The 15,489-nt window shown below is 27.9% G+C and overlaps 3 protein-coding genes across 8 annotated transcripts; 2 read left to right on the forward strand and 1 right to left on the reverse strand.

The window, feature by feature from the left end:
- Window positions 1-58: 58 nt before the first annotated feature.
- Window positions 59-6,600, reverse strand: LOC117209592 (DNA polymerase alpha catalytic subunit). 3 transcript variants are annotated; one of them, XM_033451788.1, is made up of 22 exons: window positions 6,445-6,600; window positions 5,990-6,181; window positions 5,604-5,916; window positions 5,234-5,522; window positions 4,755-5,171; window positions 4,237-4,605; window positions 3,951-4,155; window positions 3,604-3,872; window positions 3,418-3,534; window positions 3,160-3,343; window positions 2,962-3,090; window positions 2,709-2,884; window positions 2,397-2,637; window positions 2,200-2,339; window positions 1,919-2,124; window positions 1,563-1,824; window positions 1,298-1,472; window positions 1,021-1,187; window positions 692-937; window positions 545-620; window positions 261-460; window positions 59-129 (listed from the first exon to the last, which is right to left on the reverse strand). In XM_033451788.1, exons 1-22 carry the CDS (start codon window positions 6,458-6,460, stop codon window positions 127-129), a joined length of 4,392 nt encoding a protein of 1,463 aa, XP_033307679.1. In that variant the 5' UTR covers window positions 6,461-6,600; the 3' UTR covers window positions 59-126. The 3 variants fall into 3 exon arrangements, with proteins under 3 accessions (XP_033307679.1, XP_033307677.1, XP_033307678.1); XM_033451786.1 differs by lacking the exon at window positions 59-129 and having other exon boundaries at window positions 160-460; XM_033451787.1 differs by lacking the exon at window positions 59-129 and having other exon boundaries at window positions 160-460; window positions 5,990-6,178; window positions 6,445-6,599.
- Window positions 6,601-6,615: 15 nt separating this feature from the next.
- Window positions 6,616-9,280, forward strand: LOC117209594 (transport and Golgi organization protein 11). Of its 4 annotated transcripts, none has more exons than XM_033451791.1 (5): window positions 6,616-6,746; window positions 7,211-7,441; window positions 7,596-7,690; window positions 7,847-7,998; window positions 8,458-9,087. In XM_033451791.1, the coding sequence occupies exons 2-5, from the start codon at window positions 7,216-7,218 to the stop codon at window positions 8,666-8,668; spliced, it is 684 nt and encodes a 227-aa protein (XP_033307682.1). In that variant the 5' UTR covers window positions 6,616-6,746; window positions 7,211-7,215; the 3' UTR covers window positions 8,669-9,087. The 4 variants fall into 4 exon arrangements, with proteins under 4 accessions (XP_033307682.1, XP_033307684.1, XP_033307680.1 ...); XM_033451793.1 differs by lacking the exon at window positions 6,616-6,746 and adding an exon at window positions 6,912-6,935 and having other exon boundaries at window positions 8,458-9,280; XM_033451789.1 differs by lacking the exon at window positions 6,616-6,746 and adding an exon at window positions 7,101-7,128 and having other exon boundaries at window positions 8,458-9,280.
- Window positions 9,281-10,721: 1,441 nt separating this feature from the next.
- Window positions 10,722-14,880, forward strand: LOC117209591 (YTH domain-containing family protein 1-like). Its single transcript, XM_033451785.1, has 4 exons — window positions 10,722-11,095; window positions 11,197-11,224; window positions 12,402-14,086; window positions 14,179-14,880. Exons 1-4 carry the CDS (start codon window positions 11,060-11,062, stop codon window positions 14,224-14,226), a joined length of 1,797 nt encoding a protein of 598 aa, XP_033307676.1. The 5' UTR covers window positions 10,722-11,059; the 3' UTR covers window positions 14,227-14,880.
- The last annotated feature ends 609 nt before the right edge of the window (window positions 14,881-15,489 follow it).

The following is a 15,489-nucleotide window of genomic DNA, read 5'->3' on the forward strand; positions in this document are numbered from 1 at the left end:
TCAAAAATATTTACATTATAATTTTTGTAAGAAAGAATAGGAAAATAACATTAAGATATTAAAAAAACGTTCAATTTAATGAAATATACTTACAGGAACAAATCTATTCATTATCTATTAAATTGTTTACTGAAACAGCAAAAATTAAAATTTATATGTTCAGTTTTTGTATTTGGTAATTAATTACAAATATTTTTAATTTATATTGTTATATAGTAATAAATTATATAACAATACTTTTTCTAATATATATTACCTACCATTTCTTCATTATCTAACCCATCTGATATTTCTAAAGTACCTGCACATAAACTCGATATTTCTTCTTGTTCATCATTGTTTGAAAAGATTGTGTCCAAACATACAACAGAAAATGCATTTCGCCTTAACATTTTTTCTACTGCCTCTTTCAGAGAATCATAAGCTTCTCTCATACCTTGCGGGTATTGAGATAACAAACCTAACAATAAATTCATTTAGAATCAACTGTTAGATAATTTTCTGAGATCTTATTTAAAAAAGAAAAGAAAGTGAAGATAGTTACTTTTATACTTTGACTGATTCACATCAAAAAGGTGCAGATAAAAACACAGTTGATTATACAGTTTTGTATCTGTAAACTTTAAATAAATATAAATAATATATAAAGTATCCAAAATATTTGGAAACAGTGATATATCTTTTAACTTACGACTCTATGTAAATCACCATCATTACATTTCCTACAAATTGGATATAGTGACTCGAAATCTAATGGTATCCATTGTGTTTGATCACCACATAATGGATTTTCACATTCTAAACATCCGTTATAATACTCGTTAACTAATTCTCGTATAGAAAGTGTCACTACATTTTGTATTGTATTAGCATATGTCCATGGTTGTACTTTACATTCTGAATTTGAACAGGAAGCAAGCGACAATCGATTTCCAAGCTATGTAATTTTTCAACATGTAGTAAATAAATAGAAAGATATGTATAAGAAAAAAAACTTATTTTTTATAATTGATTTCTTACCTCTTCATTTACAACATCTTTAATTATAATTTCTGACTGACATTTTTCGCTTCTACAATTAAACTTCAAAGGGAGACAATACCTAAATCTATCTTCTTCCATTAATAATGGTATATCAGCATGTTCTTGATGTATTATTCTTCTAGATTTATAAATGTTTTCCAAGCCTATGAAAACGAATTTGATTTATATAATACAGATCTATATTATAAAATTTATATAAAATAAAATTTAAATAAAATAATGTATATAAAATTGATGTCAAGTAAAATTGTACCTAAACATTTAGCTAACAAAACATCATCAATTCCTTCAATTGGTTCGCAAATTCGCAAAACGATAGGAAAAATTTGACTCAGTAAATAGTAATTAACATCTATTTTTAAAGAATCACTCTTTTTATATTCATCAATATGATATGCTCTTTCAGTTGCAGATTTTTCTGTTCCATCCTAACATACAGAAAAATGACTATATGTTTAATAGTGTTTATAAAAATAATATATAAATATTAAATAGTAGTGAAATCGACAAACACAAACATCACATATAATATAAGGGATGGTGTCTCCAGCTTTCCACATTCTACCACCTTCTTTATTTAATCTTAAAGCTACTTGGACATGAACTTGTTTAGTATCCGGATATTCATTTGGGTTTTTTGATAACTGTTTCGTAATAATTAAAGAAGATAAAGGAACTTGATCTTCTCGAACATTTTGTGCAACATCATGTAATATACTAAAAATTTGTTCTATTCTATCGTCACATGATTTATCAGAAAGAAGATGGTCCAAAATTTTTCTAAAAACGATCATTGTTATAAACATTATTAGATATAACATAATATTTTAGTCTATATAACATAATATTAATAATCTACCTATATTTTGCTTACCTTCCAACATCACAAGCTAATTGACACCAATCTCTTCTCACAATATCAAGACCTTTATGTTCTTGTGTTAACTCTATTTGCCCATTAGGTAATTTTGTCATTATAACTGCAGCATACTTTTTCTTTTGTAAAAGTAATAAATAACGGAAAACACCATCAATATCTAATTCTACTCGTTTATATAATTTATTCACCTCTTGTTTAATCTACACATAGTTTCTATTAGTATTATTTTTCGGATACAAAATAAATAAAAAGTATATTTTTGATATAATATGTACCTTTTTTCCAACAGAAAACACTTCTTCATATTCTAATAAACCTGTATTTATCATTATGGAATCAGTATCTCCATATATAACTTCATAATTCAACTTTTCAACAAGGCTTTTTGTATGTTGCAAAATTTCTCGACCTTTTGCTACAATAATATTCAATATTTTATACATACATTTACAAATAAAATTCTATACTTTACCTGTAACCAAGGCAGCAAGTCCTTTAGCATAAAATCTACAATGAGTTGCACCCAAACAACCATACATAGAATTTGCTGTAAGTTTCAAAGCCAGTTGTCTAATATTGTATTGCATCTTTAATTCAGGTGAAATATTTGGGGTTTTCATCAGTTTTTTCACCTCTCCTCTACTTTCGACTAATTTGCAAATTTCAGTTGGAATTATTCCAAATTCTAAATTTGATTCAGGAATTGATAAATCCTACATACATGTTTATAAATAAAGTTAAAAGTATTAATTAGTTTTTAATCCATAATAATAAATAAATTTACCTCGTACTCAGCATATGCAGCTCCAGGTATAGTAGTAAAACATAAATTATATTCCTGAATTATACTAGGATATAAAGAATTAAAATCCATTAATAAAATAAGTTTATCATAAAACCCCTTTTTTGGATCAAGAACTAAGCCACCAACATAAGCCGCTTTCTTTTTACTAGCATTTTCTACATATAGAACAATATTAATGATAAATATATTATGAAGTAGCAACTGTTCATATATTTAAAAAATATACTATTACCCTCATTCTTTCCTTTTTTCGTAACACGTTTATCAGGTGTTATATAGTTTTTCAAATGGAATGCATGCAATAATAAATATTCATTTCTTTCTGCACGTCCTGCTGTTAATGTTCTCGACATAACATTCCCTACATGAATAAAATAAATATATATTAATTGAAAGATCTATGTTATTTGAAACGTTTATATATACTTACCAGCAATACATGTAATTTGTAAAGCAAGTGGGAGAACATTAAGTTCAAAAACAATAGATAAAATGTATAATGCTTCTGTTAATGTTATTTTAATTAAATTATCTATTTTATTAGGAGTATCATAAAATGATGCGCATTCACCAGATTTTATTTCCTTACATTCATTTTCTTTTTTCTTCAATACCTGTTAGAATAATTAGGATTTCACTTTTCTAGTTATGAACGTCGCACATATAAATAATTATTAAATATTTTTACCGCTGTGCAAAGAGATTGCAAATCATAACTTCTAAGTTTGAGATTTAATTCTTTAGCTGAAATTTGTATGTCACAGATAGGTCGACCAGCTGCTGCTTGATTTAAATTTACTTTTCCCTAAAATATTTTTACTTCTTTATGATCAACACAGTGTTCATTATAAATGTGTATGACTATATTTCATACCCTTATTAAAGGAGGTATAGACCGTCTTAACCTTCCAAACCTGCTCCAATTTGAAACTTTCAATGTAATCATTCTTTGCACTAAGATATCAAATTGGAAGCCACAATCATACCCAATCAATAAATCAGGATCTGCAGTATTTATTATTTTTAACAGTTCTTCGAGTAAATCTGTTTCTGTTTCAAATTTCATTAATGTAGTATATGAAATATTTGAGAGCACTTCTCGTGCTTGTCTTGGCCAAGATGTATCACGTGGATGTGTAATCACTGCATGAAATAATGTTAAAATATATCAAATACTGAAAAAATACACATTTGGAATAATAATTTAATAAACAATCATACAACAAAAATGTCGTTGAAATGGTGGTTTTGGTGGTTCTTTATCAATATGATATTTATGATGCATAAGTATTGTAATCATAACTATTTCATTCTGTTGTAATTTTGCATTGAAAGATGTTCGTATATTTAGTGTTGTTATTACTAATGGTGGTAATGTTTGAGACTCAGAGAAAACAGATATATTCTCCATCTTCATGCAATTTACCTATTCAGTTATAACATAATTGATTAGTTAATATGTATATTTACTGGTCATAAATTTGATTAATAAATGAAACTGATATACCTTTATTTTACACCAACTGGTTTGTACACCAGTAGGTAATGGAGACTTAATATCTAACCAACATGGTCCCTTAATATTTCTTTCAATTAGAAATAGCTCTAAAGAATTTACTGTTGTTCCAAAAACACTTTCTATTGATGGTCCAGAGTAATCAGAGGGAACAGGTGGGTAGTTTGCAGAATATCTTACTTCTAAGTAATCAGACTTCGCTGGAGTACCTTCTTGTTCAAAAGCATAATTTTTTGAGACTTTGCAGCTACGAAATTCCTTTATTCCTAACTTATTTGCAAATTGATTAAATTCTTTATACACATCTTCTATTGTATTTAATTGTTCCTCATCATCATTTCCTTTCAACGATGTTTTTACCTAAAATTTACATTCCTATAATTATTTTATTAAAACTAAAGAAGAAAAATTATCAATATATAATAGATGATATATAAAAATTGTTAATAATATAATAATAATAGATAGTATATATAAATATATTTTAAAATATGCTTGAGTACTCATACATATACTCTAGGAAGAAGATAAATTCTTCGTGGAATATTCTTTACTGTTAAACAGCAAGAACGGTATTCTTTTATCGAGGGCACAAAAACTTTTCCAAATAAATATACAACTCCAGGTTGTTTATATGGATCTTCATATGCATCCCACCAATAAAATCTAAATACTTCTTCCTTGTTTGCATTGGTTACAAGTGGTAAAGGCACTTCTGTAGTATCAGTAGGCATTTCAATATTTGATATTTGTGTTTCAAACTCAATATCTAATGATTTATTAAAATTTTCTAAATCAAAGTTTTCTTCTTCAGCATCTTTATTTTTAATTTGAATGGTTGATTTATTTTTTATAAATTCTTTATTAGTAGATGGCTTTGGCTCTTCATTGTGATCTATACTGTCATCTTCAAAATCTGCAGAGAACTGTAATAAGCAGAATGTAGTCCAAGTATCATTTCAAAATATTATTAACTAATAAAACTTACATCTTCAAGATTTTCACTTTCTGTTTCAATTACTTGACTGATGCTTGTTTCTTTAAGATCTTTTTCTGATTGCATACTCAATATTCTAACTTCTGAATTATCAGAATCATCTATAATTGTTTGACTGCTATTTTCATTTGAAGTAAAGTTTTCTATTTGGGTAATTGATTCTGCTTGTTTATGCATGTTTACCTTTTCTGGTTTATCAAATATTACTAAATCATCATCATTATCATCACATTGCATTTTCTCATATTCAGAAATTAATTCTATCTTTTTTTCTACATTTCTAAGAAACCATAATATTATTGTAAAAGTAATACTAAATATATTAAAACACAAATGTCAAATGTATAGAAAAGTTAATTACTTTTCACTTAATTTTGGTGTAGTACAAAATTTGTTCCTCAAAACAGTTTTTGGTTTTGACTGCGTCGGGATATCATCTTTTTTTAGTTCAGACATTAAATCTCCTAAAATACTATCATCGTCCAATTTAGCATCCGTTTTCCTTTTAGACGACATATTCATTAACATATTTTGAATGTTTCCTTTCTTTTTGGCATGATCTTTCTTGCTTTTTCTAGGGCCTGCAACTTTATGCTTTCTTGCTTCTTGTATACTTTCATCATCTAAATCGTCATCAAAAATTTCTCTACCATCTTCAATATAACCACTTTCTCCTTTTATAACAGATAATTATTTTGTAATACTTATTCTTACTTCTAATAAAAACAATAATTTTAAAGTTATTACCATCATCAATAATCCAATCATCATTTTGCCTTTCTATTACAGTTTTGCTATATTCTTTTTCATCGACTTCCTCATAAACATTTTCCAATTCATCAACTTCATATTTATGTTTACTACCTTTTAATTGTTTCAATTTTTCTAAAGCTGACAACCGTCCAGTTTTATCAAACTTCTGGCGTTTAGCTCTGCCTGCTGAATTCATAGATAATACAATTTGATAAACATTTATAAATTCAAATTTTATATCAAAATTCAATTCAAAATCTTTCTCATCTTTAATTATTACAAGAATATCTTAAAGTAATGAACCTACCGTATTCAATAAACATTTGAAAACGGAACAAAATATTCTTGAATTTAATTAAATAGATAAACAATAAACGCAACGAAATGTAAGTAAAATTTTAAAATTAAGAAATAAAATTCGTAAAGAATTAAAATATTATAACACTTACATTGTGTGTCACTCATATTTCCCAAAAATAAATTGTTAAATCAGAATGTAAAAAATATCATAAATAGCTAATACTGCAGGAAACAAAATTAAAAAACATTCACACATAGAAGAAAATCAGAGCACTTGATTAAGGTTTTAATGGCAGATACATTTAGTCATTTTGGCGGGAGTTTTATTGAAATCGATAACTTTCTAATTATCGATTACTCTCGATTGGTACAATTGTAACTTTTGTACATGAAACACATTACCAACTTCGTGCAAAGAGTTTGTGTTCAACGATCGAAAAGTTGCAGACAGGTAATTATTCAAGCATTTAAGAAAAGTATTTTTTGCATGTATAATTTATTGTAACAGTTACTATTAATAAATGTAATTTATGGTGCACAATTATTTTTATTCTGTTACCGTTATGGAAGATTTAAATCGTATAGTTTTTGTGTCGTCATTGTATTGTCTCATACTGTACTGTGAAATTGTTAAAAACATGTAATTTGTTACAATAATCATTAGATTATTTCGTTTATCAATTAATTAACAAAGATAGGAAGTTCTCTTACTTTTGTTTCGCTTAATAAAGTATAAATAATTGTATTGAATAAGAAAGAAGTCTTTTCTCCATTTATTACGTTTTATTTTTAATCTCCTAAAATAAAAATATAAAATACCATGACTTATTTATGTAATATTTTACAAGTCAATGTAACAAATTTAGTAAAAAATATAAAAAGTACAGATCTGAATTTTGTTTTTAATTATTTTAGTTATAATGTCAAAAGCACATAGTCCTACTGTTTTTAATGGAGAGGCTGACAATTTTTATGACCCAAATTTTACTTTGGACATTAACAAAAGGATGCGTGTACCAAAAAGTATTCGTGTGAGTGGCGACTACACAGATGAAGAAATAGCTGATACCAATGGTTCTAGCTGGAATCAGATTGTTGCAGGAGATAAATTTGAAATGCATGTTCCAGACAGAATTTTAGTTGTTGGTAAATATATAATCTTCTGTTTATTAATAAATTTATATGTTAATTGTTATATCACAAAGTTAATTTTTTTATTAAAAATATATTTTACAAAATCATTAATTATACATAAGTAAGGTGAAATTTGTTAATGCTAGATATAATTAAATAAATCTAGGACAAGAACAACATGTTGGAACTAGAGCACCACCAAGAGAAATTACATTAGAAAATGCTGTTTTACCATCTGAAGCAGGCATGGTTAGAGTGCAGGTAAATATTTAAGATTGTTAAATGAATTTAAATATATACTTTAGAGATTTATTCTTAAATATGATTTAATCAGCAAAGATTTTCTCATATTTTTTAAGGTTTAGCATTTTCCCATATTAGAATTTAATATCTACAATTTTCTTACTATATTGATAGACTCCACCAAGGATTTTGACACTGGATGACCATTATTTTCCGGCAGTTGATGAAGAAGAACCAAATTCATACCCAACAGAAACTAAGGATTCATTATCATCTAAATCACATGGACAATATTCTACAGAAACACAAATAGTTAGGTATGCTAGGTAATAACTAATACTTTTCAATTCATATATATAAATTATATATACAAAGTGGACCAATAACTGATCATATGAAAATATGAAGAAACTTGTATGTAGTATGAGGAGAGTCATAATGTATTAGTAGCATTTCTTTCTTTTTCTTCATTCTTGGTGGAATGTTTTTACAGATTTCGAAGATAGTTCTACTTTTCTCACACTGTATTTTATTTTTAGTAAAATAATAGGGATCTCAATAATTTCAAGTATATATAATATAAGATCATTTGATATAAAAAAAAAGAGTAGAATGACAAAACTTTACATCATAAGAGATGTCCCAAATATGTTTGCACTGACGTAACGTGGCAATCGTCGATTTCATAAAACTTTCGATTTGGTAGCATATGAAATAATTAACGTTATTGGTCCACTTTATAAATATATTACTTTTTTCTTAAGAATATATAATTATTTTTCTAGAGAACAGACACCCTCATATAGTGCACTTAATGTTTCTCTTCCACCTAGTGAAGAGATACAACATTTACGTCGACAAGTAGGGAAATTAAATCGTCGAGTAATGGCAATCGAACTTGAGATGTTGCAACGTCAACAAAGAGAAAAAATTTTATATGCGTTAACATTAACGTATTTAATTCTTAAAGCTTTTTCATGGTTGACCAGAAACTGAATTTATGTTAAGAAAATACAAAATATTTGTATCTTGTGTGAAAAAATGGAGCTCTTTATCCATATAAATACAAGATATTCTGGAAGAGTCTCCTTTGCTCCTAGAAGACATTTGTAACCAAAGACTCTTTATCTTGAATATGAAATTACAACATATTCAAAGTAAACGTATGTATCGTATATATTCAAAAGTAAGTTACTCCTGATACTTGCATGAAAGTACTATAATTAAACTTTTAAATATCTTATAAAATTCAATGTTTGTTATATTTATATCATTCTTTTTTATTGTTTACTATGAATTGAAACTCTTTCTTACTTAATATATGTAAGAAAATTGAATATATACGATACTAATCTTTTTAAAGTAATTGAATTTGAATTTGAGTATGTTTGTAAAAAGTAATTTGCATGATCAAATAAGCAAAACATGATTCCTTTTGATCTATTAAAGAATCCATTTTACACGAATAATTGTAATTGTTTAAAAGTGATAAGCTATAAACAAATATCAGGCTTAATTACAGTATGTGACAGATAATTGTAAATTTGTAAAAGTATGGAAAATGATGTTATGAGATTCTAAGTATTGAAATTGAAATTTTGATTTCTATTTCCTCATTTACTGTAGTTTAATTATATATATAGTTTAAAATATTATATTATAGCACAATACATTGATAAAATTATAATTAATTATTATGAATACTTAATTTAATTCTAGGTTCGACGTATTTTTTGTGGCCATGATATTCACACCATTGTACATTTATAACATACATAACATGTTATTAATGAAAAATAAATAAATAATAAACTTGTAATAATTTTCTTTTATTAATACACGTGCTACAAATTTATTGCAACTATCATAGTTTACATCTTTAAAGATTTTTTATATGCTGTAATATAAACCTTGGCTTTTAAGATATTGTTAAATTCATAGCAAATTTAGCATCTGAAATTTTTAAATATATTAAAGTTTGACATCAATTTCTTTTTATTTACATCAACAAAAAAAGTTTCTTAAAGTATCTATTTTCAATTTATCCACCAAATGAGAAGCTAATCCATATTTTCAGTAGATATCTATCAATATATGATATAATAAATGAATGTATCAAAATGCATAAATAAAATGATAATATTATATTATTTCTTGCATTATTTATTTATTATTCATTACAGAATGTCACTAACTATATTGCATTATCGTATAACAAATTACAATTACACAACAATTAAATTGTTATTATCATTATTACTACTATATCACAATTTAAATTTTAACCTTATATATAAAATGTTACATTTTTCTATGTTCAGATATCAATTACTAAATATAACTTTAATCAAATTTGTTAATAAATCAAAACAAAAAGATTTGAAGATTGATTGATATTTTCATAAATATGTTACGGTAGTTCTTTTTGGCATTATATATAATTAAAAACATCATACACTTCTAAATCCATATTATAAAAAATCAATGTTTTATTATATTTTATTATGTACTAAAAAATAAAAATTAGACATTATTTTAACATTATTTATTCTTACTTAATAATGCTTTCGATATTATATTAATGCATTATATATAATTGTTATAGGAAAAAATTACTAAACTGTTTGTATATACTCTATATTAGATTTTCATAGTCATAGAAACAATAAATGAAATTTGTATCAAAATTTATACATGAAATTTTTCCTATATGATGTATACAAATATTATATCGCATCATATCATATATTGTGTGAATTAATTCTGTATTACACAATGTGTACGAACTAAATTCATCAAAACACGACCATACTCAACATTGAGTCTCTAGTTTCTAGCTCTAATCATCAGTAGAAAACTAGTAAATACGAAGATAAAAAGGAAATTTTCATACTGTGCAATAATATTAATATATCTGTAAGATACATATAAAAATAACAGGAACAACATATTTTTTAATTTAATCTATCTAATCCAATCATATCGGACTATAGGATAACACACGTTCGACGGAATAATCGTATAGGGACCTTATTGTTGCGAATGTTAGACAATCTGTTAATACATACGAGAGGTCAGTGTACGTCACGTAGTTATTATTCAGAGTTGAGGATTTTGTGGAAATTTATCTGTCTGGAAGTGTAACGAAAAAAGATTCCTGAGACTCTCTCGCGGCAAGACATTACGGGAAAATAACGCGGAGGTCTCAGGTTCAGCGAATTTCATAGTTTGAAGACTTCCCGTAAGAAAGAAGTGTCCGCGGTACATCGAGTGCTATAACGCTGGTCGCATGTAATTGTGGTATTGCGTTTGAAAAACTTTATTTTATTAAAGGCACAGCCGTCTATTTGGCGTCTGTGAAGAGAGGACAAGAGTGTGTGATAGGTTATGTCAACTGGATTGGCAGGTGCTGTTTCAAATCAGGTCAGTGTGTTGACTTGCTACCACACCGCTGTACTGCAGATACCTTTCACTGAAGACAGCCATTCTAAATTTTGTATATTTTTCCATGCAACGGAATGCAGCGGATGAAAGGACAAACTAACAGTCAAGGTGAGACTTTGTATTCTCCTACGATTTTTTCTTTTTTTCATTATTTCTTTTGGTGATGTGTAATTCTAAAAACAGACGAACTGTTCATTATAAAAATTATTGCATGCGTGCATAGATTTTTGTACTCCAAATAGTATAATTACTCCGAGTTTGTGTCTATTGTGTGCAATTTTATCAATGCCTGTCGGTATCACGGTAAGTTAATGCACGCAATTTTTTTTAAACTAATATGAAGTGTTGTTATCTATATTTTTAGCCGATCTTTATATAGGTATATATACATAGTGCATTAACCTATCTGTATGCTTTAGTATATATCGGATATGTTAGGTTATCAATAGCATTATTTCATAGCATTTTTTTTAATGAATTCAGAATCGTGTTCGCTTATATATATGTGTGTGTGTGTATGTGTATATATATATATATATATATATATATATATAAATAATCGGATAATTTGAAATATTCATAAATCTCAAAAGATAATACGTTCATATATCGGCTACGTCATACAGTTAAATTATTAAAAATATTACATAATTTAGTAAAAAAACCAAAGTCATTTATTTATATCGATTTGTTAATATTATGAAATATCTTATACAAGATATAATCATTAAACCAGAGTAACCTACTATTTTGTATATTATAATTAATATTTCACTGTATTCAAAATTCGATTTCTATACAAAATCTTGTAACAGGGTGTCATTTCTAATTATTCATTATTGAAATTATGTTTTTTTACTAGAAGATAAAATAAAGCCTTTTTTATGTGTTTTGTAACACATGTAGTTTTTACCAATTTTAATATGTTGAAATTTTCAATATAGAATTGTTTATAGCAATTACTTGGAAAAATTTCTCGAAATTAAGAAATTAAAAAAATTTTGCTAAAAGACAATTTCTTAATTTTTAATAGTAATGTGTAGTTATTGTACCATATATTCTATATGATTTTAAATTCTGAATCATAGGAATATTTTGTTTTATAATTGATATTTTGTTGATAGTATTTGATTATTAAATAGAAATATTTCTAACAATATACTGGGACATTCAATTTCATTTAAGAATTATCATTCGAACTAAGTTGTTAAAGAATTCATTTTAGACTATTTCATCAAGAAAAGTTCATTTTATATACTAATGAAATGAAATTTCATCCTAATAGTGAGCAATGGTCCTAAAGAACACCAGCAGCAACCACAGACAGAACATGCTGGTGGAGAAGATACTGGATTTGATTCATGGAGAGGAGGCAATAGTACACATCATTCTAGTTATCCAATTGGAACTGGTGATCCATATAGTCCTTACTATGCAGGTACTTCATTCCCTTATCAAACATTTGGTGCTGGGGATGGTACTTGGTCAAATGGAACAGACCCCGTTGCGTTTCTTTCTGGCTATGGAGGTCAAATAGGTCACGATGCATATGGCATGGATGGAATGTTTTCTGCTAGTGCAGGAGGTGGTTTTAGTACATTTGGTCAACCTGCTTTTAATTATTTTCATGGAAATGGTGATTTTAGTGCTTGGGGCACTCCAAGAAAAACACGCTATGAAGATTATTATCAGGCTCCACGTGGAAATGAAAATTATCCAACACCTAGTAATGCAGAAATTAAGACTATTGAACAAAGTGTGCAAGGCTTGTCACTAGGAAGTGGAGAAGTTCCACGTCAAGAACAAACTTCATCTAATCAATCAATAAAACCAGAAGCAAAAGAACCTAGAAAGATAACATGGGCCAGTGTTGCAAGTCAACCTGCAAAGCCTGTTCCTCCACTTTCATCTTCTCAAGGAATGAAAAAAAAGGCTGGAATGCCACCACCACCTATTGTGCCAGGGAAGCACAATATGGATATTGGAACATGGGGTGAAGGTAAATCTTCTGCACCTCCTCCAACAGCACCACCGCCACCACAAGTACAGCCTCCTGTTCCACCACCCCCGCCATTGGCTCAGAGACAGAGACCTCCTCCTCCTCCACCATGTTGGAATAGACAACCTACAACACCTCCATCACCTCCACAATCGCAGATTCATATGCCCCCACAACAACAGCACCAACACCAACAGCAGCAACAACAACAACAACAGCAGCAGCAGCAGCAACAACCTCAGCAACAACAGCAGCAACTGCAGCCACAACAGCAGCAAATTACACAATCACAGTCGCATCCTGTCTTAGATAAGCTGAAAGTGAAGAATGATTATAATCCTGTAGAATTTGATGAAACTGCTCCTGGAGCTAGGTTTTTTGTAATCAAGTCTTACTCTGAGGATGATATTCATAGATCCATTAAATATGAGATTTGGTGCAGTACTGAGCATGGTAATAAAAGATTGGATCAAGCATATAAAGAAGCCAGTTGTGAAGGTGCGCCTTTATATTTGTTCTTTTCTGTCAATGGATCTGGTCACTTTTGTGGTATGGCACAAATGGTGTCACCTGTTGATTATAAGAGCAATAGCTCTGTATGGTCTCAAGATAAATGGAAAGGCCAATTTCGTGTACGTTGGATTTATGTTAAAGATGTTCCTAATGTGCAACTTCGTCACATTAGACTAGAAAACAATGAAAATAAACCAGTGACTAATTCAAGGGATGCACAGGAAGTCCCTCACGCAAAAGGCATAACAGTGCTGCGTATATTACATACTTATCGACATTCAACTAGCATTTTTGATGACTTTGGACATTATGAACGTAAACAAGCAGAAGAAGATCAACGTAAGGCTCCATCAAATGCTATACAACATCATCACTCTTCCAATCATAGAAATAGAGGACATTCAGATTTATCAAGGGATCATCATCCTCATCAATCGCATTTACATCATCAACGCAAAGTAAGTGACAGCATTATGATATTATAAATGTAATGAAATTCAAAATTAATTATATGGTAGTACTTTTTTAAATGATGTATCTCTTTGTATAGGATCGGGATGGTGGTCGTGGTAGAGGCAGAGGAGGTTCACGCCAGTAGCGATGGATACAACAAGAATATAATACTGTTCATAATAGTAATCATCGTAAAGAAAGCATGCTACGACTAATTATCGTCTTACTACTTACCTTTGCTTTCTTGGATACACAAAAGGCTTCTAATTCCTGTGAAAACTTGTCATCATTGAGACTATTTCCTTCTGTTAAATAATCAACTTGTATGATAATTAGCGTCACGACGGCATCATAAATATTATCTGATCATAACTACCATGAAGAAGAACGTAATTCAATTTCAAGGGATATTGGGTAACCTTGCTGACAGTTATAAGCATATAGTGTGGTGTTGCGTGCTATTCATCGAAAGGTGTTTCTTAAACGTACAAATTAAAAATGAGAGAAAAATGAAATATGGAACAGAAGAAAAAACTGTAATATATGGACTAACCCTTGTAAAATGCTTAAACTTTTGTTGATAATGAAAAAATCTATGCGAGAACAATATTGTAAGCAAGTGTCATTTAAATCAATTACCATTTTAAACTTTGATGGACATATAACCTGGTGCCTGTGGCTGAAAGGACTCACCTTTCTTTGTTATAAAGGTGCAAGGGCTTATTACAACGTTTTAAGTTTATGTGTAACAATTATGCTTGATCATTGGATAATAATAGAAATTATTGTCAACTGATTATTTTATGCATATTCTATATCTATTGCAAATTATATATATAATATATATATATTATTCTAATATATATTATATATTACATATATTCACTATATATATTATATATACATTAATTATATATAATATGTATAAATATATATAAATATATATATAAATATATATAATATAATTATATATGTGTATTATATATATATATATTACCTCTTATTATATTATTATATTATTCATGGACTGCAAAAGTGAACTAAAAAATTATATGAAAATAATATTATAGTTACTCTATAGTAACATATATGATAATGATTACTGTACTATTTTATGAAAATTTCATGAGATATCAGTTTTATTGTTGAAATTGACTGTTACTTTATTTTGTTTTAATGTTTGATACACTTTTTGTCATGGTTTCATTATTTTATAAATTCCAGTTGTTTTTACTGAAATAGAAACCTTGTGTTTTTGTATATTGGAAAAAAGGAATATGTATACTTTTCATGCCCATTAAGAAAACGGCTCCTTTAAAAATAATATCAGTAAATTTAAACAATTTTTCACAAATTATATGTAGAAAATTGAACACTAATATAACAAGAATTGCTTAACTAATGTGGA

This window comes from Bombus bifarius, unplaced genomic scaffold (assembly GCF_011952205.1).
Source record: "Bombus bifarius isolate JDL3187 unplaced genomic scaffold, Bbif_JDL3187 scf7180000008178, whole genome shotgun sequence".
Lineage (NCBI taxonomy): Eukaryota > Metazoa > Arthropoda > Insecta > Hymenoptera > Apidae > Bombus > Bombus bifarius.